Source organism: Sapajus apella, unplaced genomic scaffold (assembly GCF_009761245.1).
Source record: "Sapajus apella isolate SASKATOON/1434 unplaced genomic scaffold, GSC_monkey_1.0 scaffold161, whole genome shotgun sequence".
NCBI classification, from domain to species: domain Eukaryota; kingdom Metazoa; phylum Chordata; class Mammalia; order Primates; family Cebidae; genus Sapajus; species Sapajus apella.
In genome coordinates this window covers 1,881,496-1,906,257 of record NW_022437101.1, presented here as the reverse complement: position 1 = coordinate 1,906,257, position 24,762 = coordinate 1,881,496, and the positions used below count along the sequence as shown (strand labels likewise).

The window sequence follows — 24,762 nt, the reverse complement described above, 5'->3', positions numbered from 1 at the left end:
ATCCCCTTACCCAGTGACCATTGGTCTGTACACGTAGCCAGAGAGACGAGGAGAGAAAACTCTCTCCCAACCTAGAATGTAATTCTTCCTTACACAGTCCGTCAGTCTTGCCAGGCCAGCTTTATGGACTAGTGAGAATTTCAGGGGAGTACCATGCACTGACAGGCTATGGATGAGCCAGGATTCCTGCTCCTGAGCCAGGCAGTGGTCAGAGTCCCATAAGCTGTGTCTGCAGGAAGGAAGAAGGAGGGGCACCTGCGGAAATCAGTTTCTTCAAGAAGAAGAGAGAGGAGAATGGATATTGAGACAATGGCTACAACCAGTTTGTCCACCTATACTTACGTCTAAGGAAATTGGGGTGATTCCATATATAATTTTTAGAAATTATGATGAACATTTTTCCAGATTATTAACTATTCCTCAAAATGATTTTTAATAGTTACATGATATTCCATCTTATTTAACAGAATCTTATAGTATTTTTCATATGGTCCTGTTCTAAGCACTTTAAAGATGTTAACTGATTTAATCTTCATAATAACCCTATAAGATCAATACTGCTATTCGCATTTGGAAATGAAAAACTGAGGTTCCCAGAGGTTAAATAGTGTGCCTGAGATCATACAGTGTGTGCAGAGCTGGGATTCAGATCCAGGCAGTGCCCCTAACCACTGGCCTGTGCTGTGTTAAAGAAATGGGGTAGTTCATTCAGCCTTCCTCTTCGCTATGGATGTAGGTAGTCCCCACTTTTTCCTCTGTATAAAGAGTGCTCCAGCGTGTATCCCAATGCATAAATGTTTGCATTGGGATTGCTGAGTCCATGCAGTGTAAATGTTTGCATTGGGATCACTGAGTCAACGCATGAGTGCTGTTAAGGCTCTTGATTTTGCTGCTTAACTGCCTCCCCACACAGCAGTGCCAGGTTGCACTTGGTCAGTCGGTGTGGTCTTCCCAGCAGAGAACACTCACTGGGATGCTCCTCAACGGCGCTTTCATGGCTTGGAGGAGCAGGCAGGGTGGGGTGGTGTAGTGAGGACAGGCTGCAGGAAGCGAAGACTGGCCACTGGGCAGCCCTCCGTCCCCTGGTAACCATGTCACCTGGGCCATGCCAGCCTTCTGAGCCCCCATCAGTAGAGCATTTCTGGCCTGCTTGCTTCGCAGGGCAGTGAGACCGAAATTCTGTGGGTTGAAAACTCTTGGTAGACTATCAAGCTTCAGACAAATTTAAGATCCTATTATGTTCATTTAGGTTAAGATACACTGTGTAAAAACTTCACTAATCTGTAATAGAAGGGAAAAGAAGAGTATTTTTGTTAAATAGTATTTTTTTCATTTTATGTTATTATAGATGTTATAGCTCTTAATGTATTATTTAATGTTTTCCCTTAACACCTATATCCACTAATTGATGAATGGGATTATAAGAGAGTTTACTTACTGGATTTAACCTCAGTAATTTTTTCTTAAAGAAAATATCGATAATTTTCCATAGATTGCATTTTCTTTTTTGAACTAAGTTTTTTGTTTGTTTGCTTTGGGGATGGTTTGAGCAGTTGATGACTGTATATGCTCTTTCATGGTTGTTTTCTTCTTGGACCTTTGGATGCAGGTTTGAGGGGCTGGGTCCAACTGTAATTGTCTGTCCAACAACAGTGATGCATCAGTGGGTGAAGGAATTTCACACGTGGTGGCCTCCATTCAGAGTGGCAATTCTACATGAAACTGGTTCCTATACCCACAAAAAGGTAACATAATATTTCAATACCTTTTCGTTTTGTTTTAAAGCCCTCCATTTTACATATTTGGTTTTTCTCTGATCCATGTATTTCCCAAATGTGTATTCTTGTGTTTCTTTCCTGCATTTAAAGTTATTATTACTCACTTCCTTCAGAGCTCTGTGTTTTCAGAACAGTTATGATTATAGGCCTTATTGTTCTAACAGTCTGTGGTGGTGTTGTAATGTGTCTGTTGTCCAGCGAACAGGGCACAAGCCTGGCAGTGTGGGTTAGAGTCATAAGTCAGGTGGCTGTATCCAGTAAGGAGAGACTCTGGGCATTAGCAGCTTTAAACAGCTTTAGGAAGGTGGATACAAAAGTAAAATAACAACTCTTAACGGGTAAATGCATTCATTAATATGCTTTTAAATCCTGTTTTTGATGAATGAAAGAAGAAACCTTCCATTTTGAGAATTTTGCAAGTATTGTTGCTTTTAGTTGTATTTTGTTCCCTGAATCCTTGATTGTCACGTATAGACAGTTGTACTTCTTCACTTATAGTTTGGTAACATCACAGTATCAAGAAGGAACTTCATCTGTGCTCCTGTGGGTAGCACAGATATGTTGTATTCTTTTTTTCTTCTCATCTGTCTAACCAACCAGACTGTGAGCTCTGTTGAGTAGGGACTATGTCTGATTCATTTTTGTATCCCAGGTGATTCATAAGCATTTGCTGAATAAATAGTAATCATACAGTTTCACTGTGGATTTGCAGGTTACATTATTGAAGAGAAGCAGCAGTCTGTTAGGAATTAGTTTGTGCTTTCCTGAGTCTTCTGAGCTCTTGAGTGAGTTCTTGGGCCCCAGGAAAGCAGTGCCAGCTGCAAGGGCTATGGAATGTTTGCCTCACGGAGACAGATGCACGGGAACCATGAAACTCCAGGTTTCCTGTTGTATTTGTGTTCGTGGAGAAGCAAACTTTTGATAGAAGTGACTCAGGAAGATCTATGGTTTGGTAGCTCAAATAAGGCGAGACAGAATCTTGCTTACACTGTTACTGTTAAAACCAACTGACCTTGCCCAGAATTTTAAGTGATAAGTGGAAAATAAACTGGAATTAAGATAATTAATAAATTAGGGTAAATGCTGTGAGTTATAAAAAGTGATTTTTAGCAGTATGAAGATAATAACAGTTTAAATTGTTGTGTTGTCAACCTTAAATTGTTTGTCAAACTTTAAACTATCCTGTTATTACCCTTGTAGAACATTCGTGGTTCCTTTTTCCTTTCTGTTAAACTGTTAACATCTCTTAGTGTTTTGTGCTGCCAAATCCTGTAGCAGGACTCATTAGCTGATGTTTGCCTTATAAAGGCAATTTTAAAAACTGTTTTTTCTTTTATTTTCTTTTGGAGTAGTAAAGTCTGTGCATTGGACACCTTCACCTGGATCGTGGCTTACTGCCAGTCCCTTTGTCACCATAGTCTGAAGAACTGCCTTCATGTAAACCACATACATGGACTCATTATGGAAATAGAATTTACAGTGAACTTGGTGAAATTTGCTTCCTTAACTTTGGAGAGCAAACTTATAAGAAGAGATACTTCAGTTTTGGTTGCAGTGGTTCTACCTTCTGAGGTTGTTTTATGTACCAGACACATGCATACATATGATTGTTAATAATTTTTTCAGTGTTTTACAGTTTACCAAGGACTTCAACTTGAAGATTCTTACTTAACTTTTGAGGAAAAGCAGCATTACAGTTTCCTTGTGTTTTTACTCAGACTCTTAACTCTCTTCCTACGGTTCCTTTTCCATTATAAAGTATCTCAGATCACTAAAGATGTAAACTGTTAGGCAAAAGATAGAAAAGATGTACTTTTATACCTGTCAAACCATATTCTTGACTTAGAAGCCCTATATTTTTTACTTTTTATTCGTGTTAACATTGGTTTATTATTTGCAGTGATAACACATTGAAAATGTATTAATAGCTCCTTTCCATAGGCCTTTCTGTTGACATTTCTAAGATTATAACTTTGGTTTCTGGCTTCAGCTGCTGAAGGGGTATTTGCTTCCTCTGTACCTTCTGTCCTCTGTGTATGTGCAGATCTTTGTCACCACACATGCCTACCTGCTAGCTTACACGTGTATTAAATTGCAATAGAGTCTATATTTCTTCTTCTAATTTTAAAAATTCTGTTTATGGTGGTTTGTTCTCTAACTCAGCATCTAATGCCTGACGTCCTTATCATCTGTGATTTCTTTTTGCAGTGGGTGAGCTTTCTGTGCCCACTGGCTGTCTTGTCTTAAATTTAATAATGGTACTCTGACATTGGAACATTCAATACTGAACAGAACAGGGAAGAGAAGAGAATTTCTCTTTAGAAATATTTAAAAATATAATAATGCCAGAATAGTTTTGCTTATCATTCAAGTAGATTATCTTTATTTTCTAAATGCTTTGTTGTAGTTGGTATGACATAAATTTAAAAAAATTTTTCATTTGGAAAAATATCAAATGGTCAGTTTCTCAATAGAGCGTATCTGTCATTCTTCTTCCCCAAATTGCCCTTTAGCTTCCTACCTCTCTTACCCTTTGATCCTATATTAGCTCTGTTAATAGTCTCTGATTGGCAGCATAATTTAGAGTTGTCAAATGCATACCCAGCAGCCATGCAAAAAAATATACAGCTGATAGTTTCAACCACATTATGAAATCTGATAAAGAAATTTTTAGACTCCTGAATCTCTTAATGGTCACTTGAAATCTCATTTAATAAAAGGTCAAGATTTCCTTTTTCTCATTTTGTTTTGTGATTCTTTTTTCTAATATAGAGCAACTTTCATGTGAGTTGATTAATATTTATTTGTTAAAACAACCATAAACACTGCATTTCAGGTGTTTGATGTTGCTAGGGCTCCAAAAAAACATAGGTATGATGTTTTTAACTAACCTTAAAAAGCCAACTGTTTCCTTGGGGAAAGAAAATGTAATAAATGAAGACATAATGAAAGGATGTAGTCTTGTGGTATCTATCCCATTACTCATAGTAGGCGGTGACATCTTTAGCACTGTGTTGTCAAGTTTATTTAATGATTAAGGATCCTTTTTTCAATTTATTGGAAGATACATAATGAGCAATTGCTTATGTTTTGAAACAGTTGTCTCTCTCCTACCCTTTCTTTTTTTCTTTTTTTTTTTCTTTTTTGCTATGTAGGATCTAGTACTATAACATTTTAGATAATGTAAAGAATTTTGTCTCATTTTGATCATGTGGATGCTTAAGAGTGGGAAAAGCAAGAAGAGCATGCAGTTTTAAGTGCATTGGTTTTGTGCTTAACAGGCCAGGGTTCAAATCTTGGATCCATTGTTTTATAACTTTGTAACCCTGGGCAAGTCACTTGCTTTTCTGAGCCTGATTTGGTCACCTGTAAAATGGGTAAGTTTTTATAAGCTTGTGAGGACTTTTTGGGTTAATATGTATGTATGAAGAGCTCAGTGTGGTCCCTAATAGGTAACATTTACTCAGGTAATTCTTGCTGGTGTTAGAAACAAAGAATATTTTGGCCTCTTCACCTCAGTAGTTGAGAAAAGAAAAGATGCTGAATTAGGCATTCCTGATTGACTGAATATGTAGTCTAGAGAGAAAGTACACATCTACTTTATTAAGAATGTTCATGGTCATTCAACATCATCTAGACCTTTTATTCTCATGTTTAGATACATTTGGCCCCAAATGGAAAGAATGAAGTGCAGGGTGTGATTAAAAAGCAAATGACACAAAAACACGGCCATCTGATCAAACTCCCATCACATGTTCTTTAAAAGGGCTTGTTTTCTGAAACACTGGAGCAAAAAGACGTGGCTTTTTAAAAAGCTAGAAGGGAGTAAAAAACAAAAAAAGAGAAAGGGGCCACATTATCCCTCAAGCATCTGAAATGTTTCAGACACATTCTAAGTACACAAATTATAATAGAATGCAAAGTGGTAACATTCCTATTAACTTTAGAGTCAGTATACAGCTGATAGAAGACTTGATAGATGCTGGGCTTATTCTGTGAGGTATATTGTGAAATTATGTTGCTGGAGCCCTTTTTTTCTTATTGTCAGCACAAATCCTTGTTTATTAAAGATTTAGCTTGAAGGAAATTTTAATTAATTACAGGTGCAGTAAATCCTGCCTAGGAAGCGGCTGTACAGTGTTTCCCGTGAATGGCCTTCATGTGCCTGTGCTTCGCTCCTCTCCCCACCGCCTGACAGTGTGATTTATGGCTGTTGTTTTCCACCAGTCCACTGTTTGCCCTCTAGGAGGGATTGGTCTCTTGAGCCTCCATAATAACAGCAGCACTTTCACAGACATCTTTTAATGACAACAGCACTGCATTCAGTAAGTCAGGCTAATTGCAGATGTACCCTATTAATTGCAAAAACTAAGAGAGGTTACATATTTTACAAGCTTTTAATTTGAAACCGCCCGAGATGATTTGTCTTAAGTGTTTGGATAGAGACGTCCATAATATTCAACAATTCACCATTATTGAAACTCCAGTCTAGGCAGCTATAGAATTCTGTGATTGAATCAGATAGATAATAACAAATGGTCTTAGATGGGGTTTTACCCAGTGGCTAAGTGGAGAATATATTTTCAATTGGAACATTTGGAACAATTTCTTGTTCTTTTTATATATGCATCTTTTTAATTCTTGTTAATCATTAATACAGTACATCTTCCTGAACACAGTCGAAGTTTTGTATTTCTTTAGTTAACATTTCTATAGCTGTAATAATATTTAGAATTTTCTAAATAAACTTCAATCCTTAAGCAAGCATAAGAAAGTGATAACATTAAGATAAATACCTAATGTGGATGACGGGGGGATGGATGCAGCAAACCACCATGGCATATGTATACCTGTGTAACAATCCTGCATGATCTGCACATGTGCCCCAGATCTTAATGTGTAATTTAAAAAAAAGCAACTAAACATCATTCCAGTGGTATACATTTAAGAAGCTTGGTGTCTCATTTGGTAATTGTGGCAAACCTCTAGCTACACTAGGCGATGTCCAGAATTTACTTCAGTGTTGGCTTCTAAAGGTAGCAGGACTGACCAGGTGAGGTGCTGGAGGTGGATGGTACCTCTTTGGGCAGACTGCCTTCTTCAGTGGCACCAGCAGCTGAGTGGGGCTGGTTGTGAGGGAGTCCTGAAGGAACCTGTACATGTGCTTTTAAGGCTGTTGTGTATCCCAAGATGTTTATCGCTATATTCTTGTGAGGTCAAAAGTCAGGAAATGGTTCTTTCAGGTGTGGCCTTCAATATGGCATTGTGCAGGTGTTGAATATTGTGAATGGAAAGATGAAAGATGAGTAGTCATAATTGTAATAAAAATATGACATATACCTGTCAAATTATTAATAGGTCCAGGCATGGTGGTTATTCTCTGCAGCGATTGTATTAACTCTTTGAGTGTCACATGAATTACAACATACGAGAAGACAGTTTCCCTTCTTTGTTTTGTTCTTTCAGACTTTCTTAGCCTTTCTCTGTTGAATTAAAACATATTTTAATCCTAATTCTTTAAGAAGATATTGATAAAATTGCCGTTTTTTGAAGATGTTGAATTTTATAAAATTTGTATAATTGTGATTACATGAATCATATTAGGCTTCCTGATAACTGTTCTTGTATTCCTGTGATAAGCCTTATTAGGTTAATATACTACTAGATTTTATCTGTAAAGTAATGGCCCTCTAGTTTAGAGGAGTATATACACACATGTAAGTGTGCTGTGTCAGTTTTGAAAACAGGGTTTGCTAGCCTTGTAACAGTCATTTGGAATGCATTCTTTCCTGTATTTTGGAACAATTTCAGTAACAGGATCTATTCCTACTTTATAACAGGATCTATTCCTACTTTACTTATGAAACCCTTTGGGTCTGGCAGACTTTTGGTGAGAAGAGTATAACATCTTTTTCACAGTCTTCAGTATTGTTTTGTTCTGTTGGTCTGATTTTTCTTGGGTACATTTTGGCTATGAATTTTTTAGCTGTCATCTCTGTCAGAATGTTCAGATTTTGTGGCATGTATATTGGTCACCGGTTTTGTATTCCCTACATCTGTAATTGTGTTCCTTTGACATTTCTGATGCTGTACATCTGAGTCTGTTCTTTGGGCTGACTTTTCAGAGATTTGTTTGGTTTAGTCTTTCCAAAGTGTAATTATTATTTTGCTTTATCAATTCTACCAGGTTTTTTTTAATATCCACTAATTTTTATGTTACTAATTCTCTCATTTTCCTTTTTTAGCAGGTTATGTTGACTGCTCATTTTGATTTCAGCCTTTCTTAATAGAGTGTAAAGAATGAATATTCTTTGTATAAAGTGCTGCTGATCACTGTTAAAAGAAGCTCTGATGGTGATACTCAAATCCTTTGCGTCCTCTTTTTAAACATTTTGTTTTCTTTGATCTTACTTTCCCTCTAAGAGAGTCTGTGGTCAGCTCTCTGGGTAGGCTGTGGGTGTGACACTTTGACAGGCAGCTCTAAGGGCTCTGCTTTTGTGTTTATTGCTGTGCTTTTTGGTAGGTAAAGGTTCAGGGGTCTGTTTTCTTACTGTGGCATCCCCATTAAAATATAAAATATCCCTCTTCTTTCTGTTCACTCCTTTTTGTTTCATATTTATATTGCTAATCCTGGCCTTTTTTCGTTTGCATTTCTTTGCTATATCTTTGATAATTCCGATATTACAACTTTGAGTGCCAGTCTTGTTTGGGTCTCTTTTAAACACAAGCCTAGGTTTTTGCCTTACCCAGTGGAATGTCTCACTGTTAATAACCCACTGTCTTGTGGTGGGTTACCATGTTTAGTCTGAAACCTGATACCTTGTTTTCTGCTTATTCTGTTTTCTCCTAATTTTTGCTATTTTCTATTATTTTTCCCTATAATGGTTTGAGAGTTCTATGTTCTATTTATTTTCTATTATTTATGTGGAAGTAGCAACTGTTACTAAGTAATTAGCTTAAAGTTTTGACAAATGTATTTTGACATATTTTTATCACATGGTTAAGAACTCAGCATTATCTATTGCCTGTGTCCCATTCTACCATTGGACAGAATGAGATTTTTAGTCCACCTTTATTTTCTCCTAATCTCACCCCAGCTTTTATGAAACTAAACAGGAATTACAGTAACACTTAAAAATATATGCCTTTTAATATTTTAGATCCTTTCTTAACAGTTTCATTCATACTTAAGTGTTTAATATTTAGGCTTTATTAGGCATAGTCATTATGCGTTAATGATTTTTAAGAAATGGTATATATGTCACATAAAATCTTTTAAATTTTTTTCTTTTATAGTTTAGTAGGAGGTAGTGTAGCCTAATATTAATAATACTAGCTTTGGATTTGGCTGCCTTTCTCCATTTGAATCCTGACTCCACCACTTAGCAGCTGCGTGACCTGGTACATTAGTTACCATCCCCAAGTCCCAGTTCCCTCGTCTGTAAAATGGGGTTAGTGATGACCCCTCTGTCCTTCCTTAGGGAGCTGCTGTGAGCATGGTCTGTGGTAGGAATGTGGAGCAGGAGCATTGCTGTCTTCCCTTCTTCAGGGTGCAGTATCTGTGCATGCCTTCCTGTTCTGTCCACAACTGTGCCACTCTGCTGTGTGGGTACAGTGTACTATAGCTAGCCCATCTCTTGGTGACTAGTCTTCCAAATCCTTGCCTATCTGAAGCTGGAATTTATTTTCTTCTTCAAGCATGACTGGTAGTTTGGATTGATGCAGAATGCATGGTCACCGCTTTTCCTTCTTAGAATTATGTAAAGATTTCCTCTTTGCCTTCAGACATTTTTAGTGTTGCAGAAAAGATGTATAATGCAGGCAGAGTCTTTTTCCTCTGAAGATTATATTTTCTTTTTCTATTTTCTTCTGACTAGAAGCTATGGTATTTTCTCCTAATATTTTAAAATATTTTTCTCTTTTGAGTTGAAATCTCACTCTGTTGCCCAGCCTGGAATGTAGTAGTGTGATCATAGCTCACTGGAGCCTCAAACTCCTGAGCTCAAGGGATCTTCTTGCCTGAGCCTGCTAAGTAGCTGGGACTGTAGCTATGCACCACCATGCACTGCTAATTTTTTTATGTTTTGTCAAGACAGGGGTCTTGCTTTGTTGTTCAGGCTGGTCTTGAACTCTTGGCCTCAAGTGATCCTCCTGCCTCAGCCTCCCAAAGTGCTAAGATTACAGGCATGAGCCACTTTGCCTGGCTGTTTTTATTTGTTTTTTTCTTTGGAATTCAGACATCTAGTAGGATATGTCTACAGATATGTCTTTTTTGTGTGTCTCTGCCTGACACTCTGGGAGATGTTTTGCTCTGTAGATTCAGATCTTGGCTCCATTTATGGAGAATTTTTTTTTTTCTGATAGAGTCTGACTGTTGCCCAGGCTGGAGTGCAGTGGCACCATAACTGCTCACTGCACCCTTAACCTCCTGGGCTCAAAGGATCCTCCCACCTCAGCCTCCTGAGTAGATGGGACTACAGGTGCTTGATACCATATCCAGCTATTTAAAATTTTTTGTAGAGATAGGGTTTTGCCATGTTGCCTAGGCTGGTCTCTATCTCCTGGGCTCAGGCAATCCACCCACCTCAGCCTCCCAAAGTGCTGAGATTACAGGTGTGAATCACTGTACCTGGCCTTTTTCTATCATTTTAAAGTAATTGCTTTTATATCATTTCCACTCTGTTCTGGAATTCATGTTATACATTGTTAGAGATCCTAGGTTTGTCTGCCTTGTCTCTGGATTTTCTTGCTTTTGTTTTAAATTAATATATTTTCTTTATTTATTTTTATTTTTATTTTATTTTTTTCCCCATTTATTTTATTGCATTTTAGGTTTTGGGGTACATGTGAAGAACATGCAAAATTGTTGCATAGGTACACACTTGGCAGTGTGATTTGCTGCCTTCCTCCCCATCACCTACATCTGGCATTTCTCCCCTTGCTATCTCTCCCCAGCTCCCCACCCCCCACCCTCCCTCCCCTATTTCCACCCAACTGACCCCAGTGTGTAGTGCTCCCCTCCCTGTGTCCATGTGTTCTCATTGTTCAACACCCGCCTATGAGTGAGAACGTGCGGTGTTTGATCTTCTGCTCTTCTGTCAGTTTGCTGAGAATGATGGTTTCCAGGTTCATCCATGTCCCTTCAAAGGACCCAAACTCATCGTTTTTGATGGCTGCATAATATTCCATGGTGTATATGTGCCACATTTTCCCTATCCAGTCTGTCATCGATGGGCATTTGGGTTGGTTCCAGGTCTTTGCTATTGTAAACAGTGCTGCAATGAACATTCTTGTGCATGTGTCCTTATAGTAGAACGATTTGTAATCCTTTGGATATATACCCAGTAATGGGATTGCTGGGTCAAATGGAATTTCTATTTCTGGGTCCTTGAGGAATCGCCACACTGTCTTCCACAATGGTTGAACTAATTTACAATCCCACCAACGGTGTAAAAGTGTTCCTATTTCTCCACATCCTCTCCAGCATCTGTTGTCTCCAGATTTTTTAATGATTGCCATTCTAACTGGCGTGAGATGGTATCTCAATGTTGTTTTGATTTACATTTCTCCGATGACCAGTGATGATGAGCATTTTTTCATATGTTTGTTGGCCTCATGTATATCTTCTTTTGTAAAGTGTCTGTTCATATCCTTTACCCACTTTTGAATGGGCTTGTTAGTTTTCTTCTTGTACATCTGTTTTAGTTCTTTGTAAATTCTGGATATCAGCCCTTTGTCAGATGGGTAAACTGCAAAAATTTTTTCCCATTCTGTTGGTTGCCGATTCACTCTAATGATTGTTTCTTTTGCTGTGCAGAAGCTGTGGAGTTTGATCAGGTCCCATTTGTCTATTTTGGCTTTTGTTGTCAATGCTTTTGGTGTTTTGGTCATGAAGTCCTTGCCTACACCTACGTCCTGAATGGTTTTGCCTAGATTTTCTTCTAGGGTTTTTATGGTGTTAGGTCTTATGTTTAAGTCTTTAATCCATCTGGAGTTAATTTTAGTGTAAGGTGTCGGGAAGGGGTCCAGTTTCTGCTTTCTGCACATGGCTAGCCAGCTTTCCCAACGCCATTTATTGAACAGGGAATCCTTTCCCCATTGCTTGTTTTTGTCTGGTTTGTCAAAGATCAGATGGTTGTAGATATGTTGTGTTGCCTCCGAGGCCTCTGTTCTGTTCCATTGGTCTATATCTCTGTTTTGTTACCAGTACCATGCTGTTTTGATTACTGTAGCCTTGTAGTATAGTTTGAAGTCCAGTAGTGTGATGCCCCCCGCTTTCTTCTTTTTGCTTAGAATTGACTTGGCTATGCAGGCTCTCTTTTGGTTCCATATGAAGTTTAAGGTGGTTTTTTCCAGTTCTGTGAAGAAGATCATTGGTAGCTTGATGGGGATAGCATTGAATCTGTAAATTACTTTGGGCAGTATGGCCATTTTCACGATATTGATTCTTCCTAACCACGAACATGGAATGTTTCTCCATCTGTTTGTGTCCTCTCTTATTTCGTTGAGCAGTGGCTTGTAGTTCTCCTTGAAGAGGTCCTTTACATTCCTTGTTAGTTGTATTCCTAGGTATTTTATTCTCTTTGTGGCAATTGTGAATGGAAGTTTGTTCTTGATTTGGCTCTCTTTAAGTCTGTTATTGGTGTATAGGAATGCATGTGATTTTTGCACATTGATTTTGTATCCTGAGACTTTGCTGAAGTTGCTTATCAGTTTCAGGAGGTTTGGGGCTGAGACGATGGGGTCTTCTAGATATACAGTCATGTCGTCTGCAAATAGAGACAGTTTGACTTCCTCCTTTCCTATTTGAATGCCCTTTATTTCTTTTTCTTGCCTGATTGCTCTGGCGAGAACTTCTAATACTATATTGAATAGCAGTGGTGAGAGAGGGCATCCTTGTCTGGTGCCACATTTCAAGGGGAATGCTTCCAGTTTTTGCCCATTCAGTATGATATTGGCTGTTGGTTTGTCATAAATAGCTTTTATTATTTTGAGATATGTTCCATCGATACCTAGCTTATTGAGGGTTTTTAGCATAAAGGGCTGTTGAATTTTGTCAAAGGCCTTCTCTGCATCAATTGAGATAATCATGTGGTTTTTGTCTTTGATTCTGTTTATGTGGTGAATTATGTTTATAGACTTGCGTATGTTGAACCAGCCTTGCATCCCCGGGTTGAAGCCTACTTGATCATGGTGGATAAGCTTTTTGATGTGCTGTTGCAGTTGGCTTGTCAGTATTTTATTGAAGATTTTTGCATCTATGTTCATCATGGATATTGGCCTGAAGTTTTCTTTTCTTGTTGAGTCTCTGCTGGGTTTTGGTATCAGGATGATGTTGGTCTCATAAAATGATTTGGGAAGAATTCCCTCTTTTTGTATTATTTGGAATAGTTTCAGAAGGAATGGTACCAGCTCCTCTTTGTATGTCTGGTAGAATTCAGCTGTGAACCCATCTGGACCTGGACTTTTTTTGGGTAGTAAGCTCTTAATTGCTGCCTCAACTTCAGACCTTGTTATGGGTCTGTTCAGGGTTTCGGCTTCTTCCTGGTTTAGGCTTGGCAGGAGGCAAGTGTCCAGGAATTTATCCATTTCTTCCAGGTTTATTAGTTTGTGTGCATAGAGTTGTTTGTAATAATCTCTGATGATGGTTTGAATTTCTGTGGAATCTGTGGTGATATCCCCTTTATCGTTTTTTATTGCGTCAATTTGGTTATTCTCTTTCTTTTCTTTTTTATTAATCTGGCTAGTGTTCTGTCTATTTTGTTGATCTTTTCAAAAAACCAGCTCCTGTATTTATTGATTTCTTGAAGGGTTTTTTGTGTCTCTATCTCCTTCAGTTCTGCTCTGATCTTAGCTATTTCTTGTCTTCTGCTAGACATTGAGTTTTTTTGATCTTGCTCCTCTAGCTCTTTCAGTTTTGACAATAGGGTGTCAATTTTTGATCTCTCCTTGTTTCTCATGTGGGCACTTATTGCTATATATTTTTCTCTAGAGACTGCTTTAAATGTGTCCCAGAGATTCTGGCATGTTGTGTCTTCATTCTCGTTGGTTTCGAAGAACGTCTTTATTTCTGTCTTCATTTCATTGTTTATCCAGTCAACATTCAAGAGCAAGTTGTTCAGTTTCCATGAAGCTGTGCGGTTCTGGGTTAGTTTTTGAATTCTGAGTTCTAACTTGATTGCACTGTGGTCTGAGAGACTGTTTGTTATGATTTCCGTTCTTTTGCATTTGCTGAGGAGTGATTTACTACCAATTATGTGGTCAATTTTAGAGTAGGTGTGATGTGGTGCTGAGAAGAATGTATATTCTGTGGATTTGGGGTGGAGAGTTCTGTAAATGTCTATTAGGTTTGCTTGGTCCAGGTCTGAGTTCAAGTCTTGGATATCCTTGTGAATTTTCTGTCTGGTTGATCTGTCTAATGTTGACAATGGGGTGTTAAAGTCTCCCACTATTATTGTGTGGGAGGGTAAGTCTCTTTGTAAGTCATTAAGAACTTGCCTTATGTATCTGGGTGCTCCTGTATTGGGTGCGTATATATTTAGGATCGTTAGCTCTTCTTTTTGCATTGATCCTTTTACTATTATGTAATGTCCCTCTTTGTCTCTTATGATCTTTGTTGCTTTTAAGTCTAATTTATCAGAGATGAGAATTGCAACTCCTCCTTTTTTTTGCTCTCCATTTGCTTGGTAAATCTTCGTCCATCCCTTTATTTTGAGCCTTTGTGTACCCTTGCATGTGAGATGGGTTTCCTGGATACAGCACACCGATGGGTTTTGTCTTTTTATCCAATTTGCCAGTCTGTGTCTTTTGATTGGGGCATTTAGTCCATTTACATTTAGGGTTAATATTGTTATGTGTGAATTTGATACTGCCATTTTGGTGGTAGCTAGGTGTTTTGTCCTTTAGTTGAGCTGGTACTTGTTGTTCCTTTATATGTGTAGAGCCTCTTTCAGGAGCTCTTGTAGAGCTGGCCTGGTGGTGACGAAATCTCTCAGTACTTGCATGTTCCCAAAGGATTTTATTTTTCCTTCACTTATGAAGCTTAGTTTGGCTGGATAGGAGATTCTGGGTTGAAAGTTCTTTTCTTTAAGGATGTTGAATATTCACCCCCACTCTCTTCTGGCTTGTAGGGTTTCTGCTGAGAGATCTGCTGTGAGTCTGATGGGCTTCCCTTTATGGGTAACCCGACCTTTCTCTCTGGCTGCCCTTAGTATTTTCTCCTTCATTTCAACCCTGGTGAATCTGACGATTATGTGCCTTGGGGTTGCTCTTCTTGATGAATATCTTTGTGGCGTTCTCTGTATTTCCTGGACTTGAATGTTTGCCTGCCTTGCTAGGTTGGGGAAGTTTTCCTGGATAATATCCTGAAGAGTATTTTCCAGCTTGGATTCATTCTCTTCGTTGCATTCAGGTACTCCTATCAAACGTAGATTAGGTCTTTTCACATAGTCCCACATTTCTTGGAGACTTTGTTCATTCCTTTTTACCCCTTTTTCTCCATTCTTGCCTTCCCGTTTTATTTCATTGAGTTGATCTTCGACCTCTGATATCCTTTCTTCTGCTTGGTCAGTTCGGCTGTTGATACTTGTGCATGCTTCACGAAGTTCTCACGTTGTGTTTTTCAGCTCCATCAATTCACTTATATTCCTTTCTATTTTGTCCATTCTCGTTAGCATTTCGTCAAATCTTTTTTCAAGGTTCTTAGTTTCTTTGCATTTGGTTAGAACATGTTCTTTAAGTTCACAGAGGTTTCTTACTACCCACCTTCTGAAGTCTGATTCTGTCATTTCATCACACTCATTCTCCCTCCAACCTTGTTCCCTTGCTGGTGAGGAGTTGTGATCCCTTGTAGGAGGAGAGGTGTTCTGGTTTCAGGTGTTTTCATCCTTTTTGCGCTGGTTTCTTCCCATCTTTAAGGATTTATCCACCTGTCGACTTTGTAGTTGCTGGCTTTCAGATTGGGTCTCAAATCTTTCAGATTGACATTCTGTTTGTTGATGATGAGGTTATTTCTGTTTCTTGGTTTTCCTTCTGACAGTCTGGCCCCTCTGCTGTAGGTCTGCTGAGGTTCACTCCAGGCCCTGCTTGCCTGGGGTTCACCTGCAGCAGCTGCTGAACAGTAAGGGTTGTTACCAGTTTTCTTCTTTTGCTATCTTTGACCCAGAAGGATACCTGCCTAGTGTCAATCTGATCTCTCTTTTATGAGATGTCTCTTTGGATATATAGGGGTCAGGGAGCTGCTTGAGAAGACGGTCTCGTTCTTTATAGGAGCTCAAACGGTGAGCTGTGAGCTCTGTTGTTGTTCATTCAGAGCTGCTGGGCAGGTACGTTTAGGTCTGCTGCAGCAGAACTCATAAACTGCTTTTTGTTCCCAGGTGCTCTGTCCCAGGGATTTAGGGCTTTATTTATGAGTTTCTGTTATGCTGCTGCCTTCTTTTTTTTTTTTTTTCTTTCAGAACTGCCCTGCCAAGCAAGGAGGCAGCCTAGTCACTGTCAGCCTATAGAGGCTTTGCTGAGCTGCTGTGGGCTCCGCCCCGCTGACGAGTGAACTTCCCTGCAGTCCTGTTTATATGGGTGTAGTTAGAACTGCTTTGGCGGTGGTGTCCTGCCTCTGTTGAGGCGGAGTCTCTCTGCTGTGGCGGGTTGCCTTGGCAATGGCGGGCTGCCTCAGCATTGGCCGACTACCTTGGTCCTGGTGGGCTGCCTCGGTAATGGCGGACGCCCCTCCCTCACAGAGCTGGACCGTCCCGGGTTCAGCTGCGCTTGCTGTGAAAGTCTCAATCCAGAGTTTCTGGTTGCTGTTCTTTTGTGGGGGTGGGGCCAGCCGAGCCTGATCGCCTGGCTCCCTGCCTCAGAGCGTTTTTTAAGTTGGTGTTCCAGTCGCCTGTTGAAGAGGCGCCGGGGTCTGTTTGTTTTCCCCTGCGGCCACTCACTGCGCTGGCTTAAACAGCAGCACTGAGGTTTGCGGCCCTTTTTTTTTTTTTTGCCCTGGAATCTACTGTCCTGGTTCTCTGCTCAGTCCCCTTTTTAAACAGACGAATGGGCGACTTCCTGTGGCTCCAATCGCCAGCCAAAAGGGCACCCGGACCGGTGTATTTTGTACGGAGAACCGCTGCTCCGGGGCACCGACAAAGCAGCCGCGCGGGGCAAAGCAGTGGCGCCGGCCGGCACAGCCGTGCTGGCGACCTTGGAGCTCCTCTGCCTGGGAATTTCCTAGTCTGTGGGCAATAAAAATGCGGCATCCACTCACCCTCTGTGCTTTCACTGGGAGCTGCAATCCTGAGCTGTTCCTAAACGGCCATCTTGGATCCGAGAAAAAACAAATTAATATATTTTCAATCCACATTGTTGTTTTAACAAGGATGGACACAAAGGATTGTTTTGGAAAAAAGCATGTAATATGTATATATTTAATATATATGTATTATAACTTTGTCGTCTTTTTGAGTCTCCTTTCCCCAATAATGGCTGTATTAGTGTTTACTATTTGCCAGGTTAACAAGTACACTTCTAATGCTGATAATGTCTTTGATTGTGAGTGTTATGTTTGTATTTGTGCATTTTTATAAAGTGCTTTAGATTGTGTCATGATTGAAAGGGTGTCATTTCTTATTTAAAACTGACTTTACCATTTTATTATGGTCTTAGGAGAAACTAATTCGAGATGTTGCTCATTGTCATGGAATTTTGATCACATCTTACTCCTACATTCGACTGATGCAGGATGACATTAGCAGGTATGACTGGCACTATGTGATCTTGGATGAAGGACACAAAATTCGAAATCCAAATGCTGCTGTCACCCTTGCTTGCAAACAGGTATGACCTCTTATAACAAGGGAGATTTCCAGGTGGAGAAGAATATTTAATTCAGAATAAACTCTCTGCTTTTAGTAACACATTTATTGAATCTTTCCTTGTGCCTTTGCACAAGGAATTTAAAATATGCATTTTCCTTAATGCAGAAAACTCTGTTTTTACCCTTAATCATGTTTTTAATGCTGATTGTTCATGTTATTTAATGTCTCTTGTAGGGACCAGTTGTTAGAATGTAACCAAACCCAACTCTAATCTATAGTATTCATCTTGAACAATAAGGAAAAATTATTCCTCATTTTTTCATCTAAATGTAATTAAGGATTTCTAATTGCATAAAATGTATATGTTTTGGAGTGTACCAAAATGATGCAAGAATGATGAGTAAATGTATTAATAATATTGCAGAGGAGCATTTTGGGATAGGAATGGTGATTGTATGCTCAAGGGTACACTTAATAAAAAGGTGTTTCCTTTCCTTAAATAGTTTCGTACTCCTCATCGGATCATCTTGTCTGGCTCACCATTGCAAAATAACCTCCGAGAGTTGTGGTCGCTCTTCGACTTCATCTTCCCGGGAAAGTTAGGCACGTTGCCTGTGTTTTTGGAGCAGTTCTCCATCCCCATCACCATGGGGGGATATTCAAATGCTTCCCCAGTACAGGTAATATATTAGGAAGATAACACTTTTGGCATTTTAATATTTAAAATGCTCCTACTAAATACTGTATTTTGTATATAGCCAAGTCACCCAGAATGTAAGAAGGATGACCAAGCTTATTGGTATCTGGTAAAAAAAAAAAAAAAATCACAAAATTATTTTTGCTTGATCATATTTTTTCACTTAAAACATGAAAAATATTCACAGAGAGGAAAGCCCTAGAATAAAATTTCTCTTTGCTTAATAGAAATTAAACAGTTTTGGCATTGTGTTCCTGGGATGTTTTGGTCAGATAAGAAATTTTAAAAAGATGTCACATGTGGGCAGAAGGACAGTTAGAAATTATGAAATGGGCAAACCAGTTTGGGACAGCATGTAATTTAGTTCTGTAAATTGGGGTAGTGCATCTTATAAAGTAGTGGAGAAACTTAGAAACGGGGACACCAGGAGGATCGGACTGTTCGGGGATGATTTAATGAGACATGTCCCTTAACCTGATTTTGGGAATGTAGGCCACGGAGAGTGAGGGCATTCTAGGTTAGGGCAGCCATGTGGATGCAGCCACCGTATGTGGCTGGGGGCAGTGAAGAGACCCATTTGACTGGACTGGAGATGCTTGTGGGGGCATAGTTAGAAAGCTATGGATGCCAGAACTGGGGGACCTTGAAAGGGAAGTGGTGGCACTCGGGGAGGTCTGGGTTACTGAGGGTGTCTGAGCAGGATGCTGGAAGATGCTGGTTCTCAGGGGTTCCTCAGGCTACAGGGTAGTCACAGGAGGGAGGCTGGCATTGAGTGACCTGTAGGAACCACTGGAGTAAGGGCCATGAGGACCTGGACCTGATCTTGGGTGGTGGTCTGAGAAAGGTGGTGAGGCAGGAGACCCAGGTGATATTTTTAGGCAGAACAAACAAACATTTTGGAGGCTGATAGGGTCGAGGAGATGGAGTAGGGGCTAAGCTTGTTGTGATTGACTGACTGACTCCTGAAGTTTCAGGCCCTGGCGCCTGATGGAATGGGTGGTCACAGACAGGAATGCCAGGAGGTGAAGTTAGCTGCAGGGCGCTTTGTGGCCTGCAGGGCAGGCTCCAGCCTGGGTGGGAGGTAAGGTTTCTGCGCAGCCCTTCACGGGTGGGGCTGTGCCTACCAGGCCATGGCTGAGCCAGGGATGAGGCCTTTCACCAAAAGAGAAAGTCTTGTATTTTGGAGTATTCAATTAGAAAAAGAATTTTAGACCTTTAAGATCAAAAGATTGTCAAAAACAATTTTAGTATGTTTTGCATTTTGAGATTGAATGGTTTTCAGTTAACTTTTGTAAGGACACTCTTCTTTCTCTGAATCTCCTGTTTCTTTTAAAAAGAAAATTTGTTTTGAAATAATTTCAAACTTAACAAAAAGTTGCAAGAATTGTAAAAAAAACAAACAAGAAAACCCTCTTAAGTACACTTCACCCAGATGCACTGATTGTTAGCATTTTGCAAACATTTTGCCATATTGGCTTTACCATTTCTCCCCAACCTCTTTCCAGGTAGATTCACAGCTAAAGTTAGTTTTCTAACCCTCTGAAGGCAGGTTGCAGATCTGATGTCCCTTCCTCCAAATCCTTCAGTGTGTATTTCCAAGAACAGGGATAGCCTCTTACATAGCCAGTGTAAGCAACAAAATCGGAAGGAAGTTTGATAAGAGTCTGTTACCTACTCTATAATCACTCATATTTTGCCAGTTGTTCCAATAGTTTCCATGTCTCTAGTCTTCTTTAATCTGGGACAGTTTCTTTTGCCCTTCATTACCTTGACATTTTTTAAAGATTACAGGCCTGTTTGTAGAATGTACCTCAGTTTGGGTTTGCCTTACTTTTCTTCATGATTGGATTCAGGTTATATGTTTTAGCCAGGAATATCACAGAAGCGATGTGTCTTCCTCAGTGCATGGTATCTGGAGGAGCATGCTGTCTGTTTTTCCCATTATGGGTGATGTTAACTCTGATTACTTTAAGTAAGGTGGCATTGACCAGATCTAAACTGTGATGTTACCACTTCTCCTTTGGCATTAATAAGTCATTTATAGAAAAATGATTATGATCTATAATGTCATTATGATCAAATGTCATTATGATCTATTTTTTTTCCCTTGAAGTGCTTGTTTTAGGAATTTATGTACTTATCTTTCTCTCCTTTGTAGCAGGTAAGATTCTTGGGAGCAGAGTATTGGTTGTATTTGCTTTCTGTTTAAGACCATGTTGCTTTGTTTTATTGAATTCTAAGAAGATAGTTCGTGTGCTGGTATTTATTCTGTCATGCTGGTGCTAAAATGATGGCAGGGGCTGGAAATCAGAACCTTCCCATGACTAATATTTCCAGTCCAGTAGGGGTGGGCACAGGGGAAAAAGACACTAAAACCTGGTTCCAGTAGAGGGTGATGAGGACTGTGATCAGGGGAGATGCCCAGTGTCAGAGCTTATGGGGCTCAGAAAGGCTTTCTGGAGAAGGGATGACTAAGCTGGGGCCTGAAAGGTGAGAAAGGTGTTGGGGAGCATGTCAGCAGCCCAAATACAGACTGCTGCTGAGGTTGGTTTGCTCAACTGGGGCAGAGCATGTGAGAACTGAGAAGAGCCTACAGGGATGTCTCGTTGAACCTCTTCATTTCACACGCAAGGTTGTTGATTCTCAGCATTCTGGTGACTAACCTGATCACTGTGCTCAGGAAGAGGCAGAGTTCTGCCTTGTCAAAGTGGGAAAGAGTGTGGGCATGCTCAATAAGGTGTCCGTTTTCCATAGCACTGGGGTGTGGGCATTGGTAGAAAAATCTAGCTGGATCCCCACCTTGTGTTTTTATGAACAGAGAAGCAGACTGGGAGCCAGTTGGGAATGAGATAGAAGATCATCTCCATAGGGTATCATGCAGGAGAGAACAGGAGCCACAGCCTGGCCACTCCCCAGCCTAGCCCTGGTTTAGTTGACCAAGCACCTCCAACCAGCATGCTCGCTCTTCTGTCTGAGGAGGTGTGGGCAGAGGGAGGATGTGGGGCAGTTTCCTTCACACACTGTACGTTTGTGCCTCTTCAGTGGGACTGTATTTTTAAATTCTGAAATTCCATCATCTCTGCATCAGAAATCATAATATGTACCTCATTATCATTTTCAAGGTGATTTTTTATCAGTGAATGATACATTTAAGGGATTATATATAACTAAAAGTCATTGATTAGTTGGACTTCTTTTGTATGTATTATTCCAAGTCAAGCCTATTTTAATATTTATGCACATGCATTCACACAACAAGTACACATACATATATGTGCATGAGTGAGGTATTCTTAGAATTCTTTAAAATACTTTTTAACGTGTGGTCAAGCTGGTTTTTATTATCATTTATTTTACAGTTGACTTTTTTAAATTTAAACTTTGGTTGGAATTTTTTCCATGAAATAGTTTTTACTAAGTTGTTAAGCCTATTTAGATTTTTTTTGAAGTAGCAATAATTTACTGAATACTTTGCCTGTAAGTGAATTGCAGAGGGAGTGGTTTTCTGGACTGTGGGGATTTGCTTTTCTGCGTATATTTAGTACCCATCTCATGTGGCGGTGCTCCATTACAGAACCATATGCTGCATTTTAGGGCAGAGTGACCTTTGTTTCTGGGATCAGAGGGCTCTTGTTGAACTTACTCTTGTAAGTCTCCAGTGGGCAGTAATCTCTGCTTATTGGCTGACTGCTCCATCACTGCAGCTTTTCCCCAGAGTTAGCTTTTGATCTTCAGCCTTGCAGAGTTCCTTTGTAGCTTTTGGAGAATACAAGATCATAAACAGAGATTTGTACAAAAGCAGTTTTTCCCCTAGGGGGTGGTGGTCAAGAACCCAATAAGTCTCTACTTTAGGGTTTAACTGTACAATAACAATTAAAGCAAAGTGAACAAGAGAAATAAGACACAAAATTATCAGTTTTTCTTTTGTTGTACATTTTGGTTAATGAGATTTTTTTTTTAACTGATAATATTATGAAAGCTACCACCCTTGAGTATATGGAACTTATGCTAGCTTTTTCAAACCACTTTGCAATCATTTCCCACTGATTTTGTACAGCTGTTGGTCATTCTTTTATTTTTTAAGGAATGGAAGCAATTGAGAGGTAAGAACAAATGTGTTCCTTAAACATATATAATAATATTTCCCTCTATGCTCTTATTAAAGGTCAAAACTGCTTACAAGTGTGCATGTGTCTTACGAGATACCATAAATCCATACCTACTGCGGAGAATGAAGTCAGATGTCAAGATGAGCCTTTCTTTGCCAGATAAAAATGAACAGGTCTGTAAATGCAGGAGTTAACAAAGCATTCCTAAAGCATAAGTGTGCCTGTCCCTTCACTCTGATTCTCCTCTGCGGGTGAGAGTCTGGTGAGGTGTGGTCCTGAAACTGTGGGCAGTCTGGGCCTGCTGTGGCGTCTGCCCTCAGTGGATTCTTCTCTAGTCCACAGGCTTTGACCTTCCCCTTATTGACACATGGGTTCCTACAGCTACTCTTTTAAGCATCTCCATTCTCCTTAAGTCCCTAATTCATTCATGCTGCAAATTGTATCAGGTGCCAACCATGTGCCTGTCATGACCCTGGGCTCTGAGATATAGCAGTGAACAAAGCAAGTTTTGTTCTCATGGGAACTCACATTTATCCTTGAGGGAGAGTGTCACAGAAAGGTATAGAAGATGTCAGGTGGCAGCAGTAAGTGTGCAGACAAATGAAGCAGGGTTCAAGGATAAGCTGGGATTGCTGGGGAAGTGGGCCATTTATAAGGGATGGTTAGAGAAGACCTCTGATGAACTGACATCTGAGCAGAGGCCTAAAGAAGGCGAAGGAGTGAGTCATATCAGTTTTGAAGACAGAGCATTTTAGATGGTGGGCTGTGACCATGCTTTGGGGCATCCATGGACAGCAGGGAGGCCAGTGTGGTCAGGGCTGGGAGCAACAAGGAGGGTAGAAGAGGAGGAACTAGCTGGAAAGACTGGGGAGGCTGGAGCAAACAGGTACATGAACAGAAGTGAAGGCCTGGGCCTTGGAAGGTAAGTGGGGTGACCTGGGAAGGACCCGATGTGTTTGGCCCCTAGGAAGTCATGAGTGATGCCTCAGTGGCATTAACAGAGGTGTCCATGAGGCTTGCTCTGGGTGCAGGCTTCAGGAGTGACTGGAGGTGAGGAAATGGAGGTGGGGTTTGTGCCGTATTTTCTCAGGGACACCCCCATCTTCCACTTGGAGACTAACAAGTGAGGCACTATACTGAGGAGAATGAGTGGGTCTTCAAATGTAGTGCACAGGTTGAAGCGTTGCCCTCCATCCTGTACAGGAACCTCTTCTTCTTGGAATAAAGGACAGTGAGCTAAAGTGGGTGCAGAAGTAGAGACATATTAGGGAGTGAAAACCAGGGAATTGTGCCTGATCCTGGTAGGTCCAGGTTTGATTTTCATGTTGTTTTTATTTGTCTGATTGTTTACAAGTAAAAGTTGAGACAGAGGTGTGAGTGGCTGGGTGGTGAGGAGCACGGGCACAGCTGCTCTGGGCTTGTGGAAGGTGCTGGGTGGGCATGTGTGGAGGACCCCCTGGAGCAGGACAGGCCGTGGCAGTATGCTGCCAGGAAGGAGCTTTTCTCTAGCAGCACCAGCACTGACCATAGGCCTATAGAAGGCTGATGGTTGAGTTGACCTACATTTAGAAGTTTATAGGGAATATGCAGGGGGTTGAAAGGGGTCCAGGTAGGTGGCAGAGGGGTGGCTGAATGGGCATCCATGGGAATGTAACTGTTGGTGATGGACTTGGCGAAGGAGGGAGGGTTGGGAGGTGGAAGGCCGCAGAGCGTGATGGCATGGAGTGGTTGGTGCAGTGGGCTGGGAAGGTAAGGTTGCTGTCCAAGGCGAGCCTGGTATCTCATGGACCTGTACTTAGAGCTCTAGGAAAGGGAGAGCTCCAGGTGAGGTTGTGGTCTCTGGTCAGTTCTGCTGATTAGAGCATGGCATGAGTCACAGGAGGTGGGATGGTTTGAGCATGTGGAGGCTAACATGGAGGATGGTTTGTGCACCTGGTCCCTGAACTTGCTGGTGAGCAGGAAGCCAGTCTTTGGGGACTGTGGGATGGCACCTGGAGGTAGATGAGCGACAGAGATGAAGGGGCTGGTGAGCAGGGTGTGGTGAGAAGTATCATCACCCTTTGTTGTTTTAATATTAATCATAGGGATATCATTAAAATTGCATGCATTGTGCTCTTTTGATCGGTAAGTTTTGTTGATATTTTAATTATTTCTGTTAATTTTTTTTGAAATTATAGTTTCCTTGTTTTTCCTTCTGTAGGTCTTATTTTGCCGTCTTACAGATGAGCAGCATAAAGTCTACCAAAATTTCATTGATTCCAAAGAAGTTTACAGGATTCTCAATGGAGAGATGCAGGTCAGCTAAAGAATAGAAGCTGGAGAAATGAATTGTGGACCAAGGGAAGAAAGGAAACTAGGATCTCGAGTGTGCCAGGCTT

The 24,762-nt window shown here is 40.4% G+C and overlaps 1 protein-coding gene across 6 annotated transcripts in view; it reads left to right on the top strand.

Annotated features, from left to right (window-relative positions):
- ERCC6 (ERCC excision repair 6, chromatin remodeling factor) overlaps window positions 1-24,762 on the top strand; it is an 89,495-nt gene that overhangs the window by 44,465 nt on the left and 20,268 nt on the right. For all 6 annotated transcript variants that reach the window (XM_032266826.1, XM_032266823.1, XM_032266828.1 and 3 more), the window contains exons 8-12: window positions 1,610-1,745; window positions 17,427-17,597; window positions 18,082-18,258; window positions 22,441-22,557; window positions 24,585-24,680. In XM_032266826.1, the coding sequence (XP_032122717.1) occupies window positions 1,610-1,745; window positions 17,427-17,597; window positions 18,082-18,258; window positions 22,441-22,557; window positions 24,585-24,680 (697 nt within the window). The remainder of the gene's footprint in view (window positions 1-1,609; window positions 1,746-17,426; window positions 17,598-18,081; window positions 18,259-22,440; window positions 22,558-24,584; window positions 24,681-24,762) is intronic.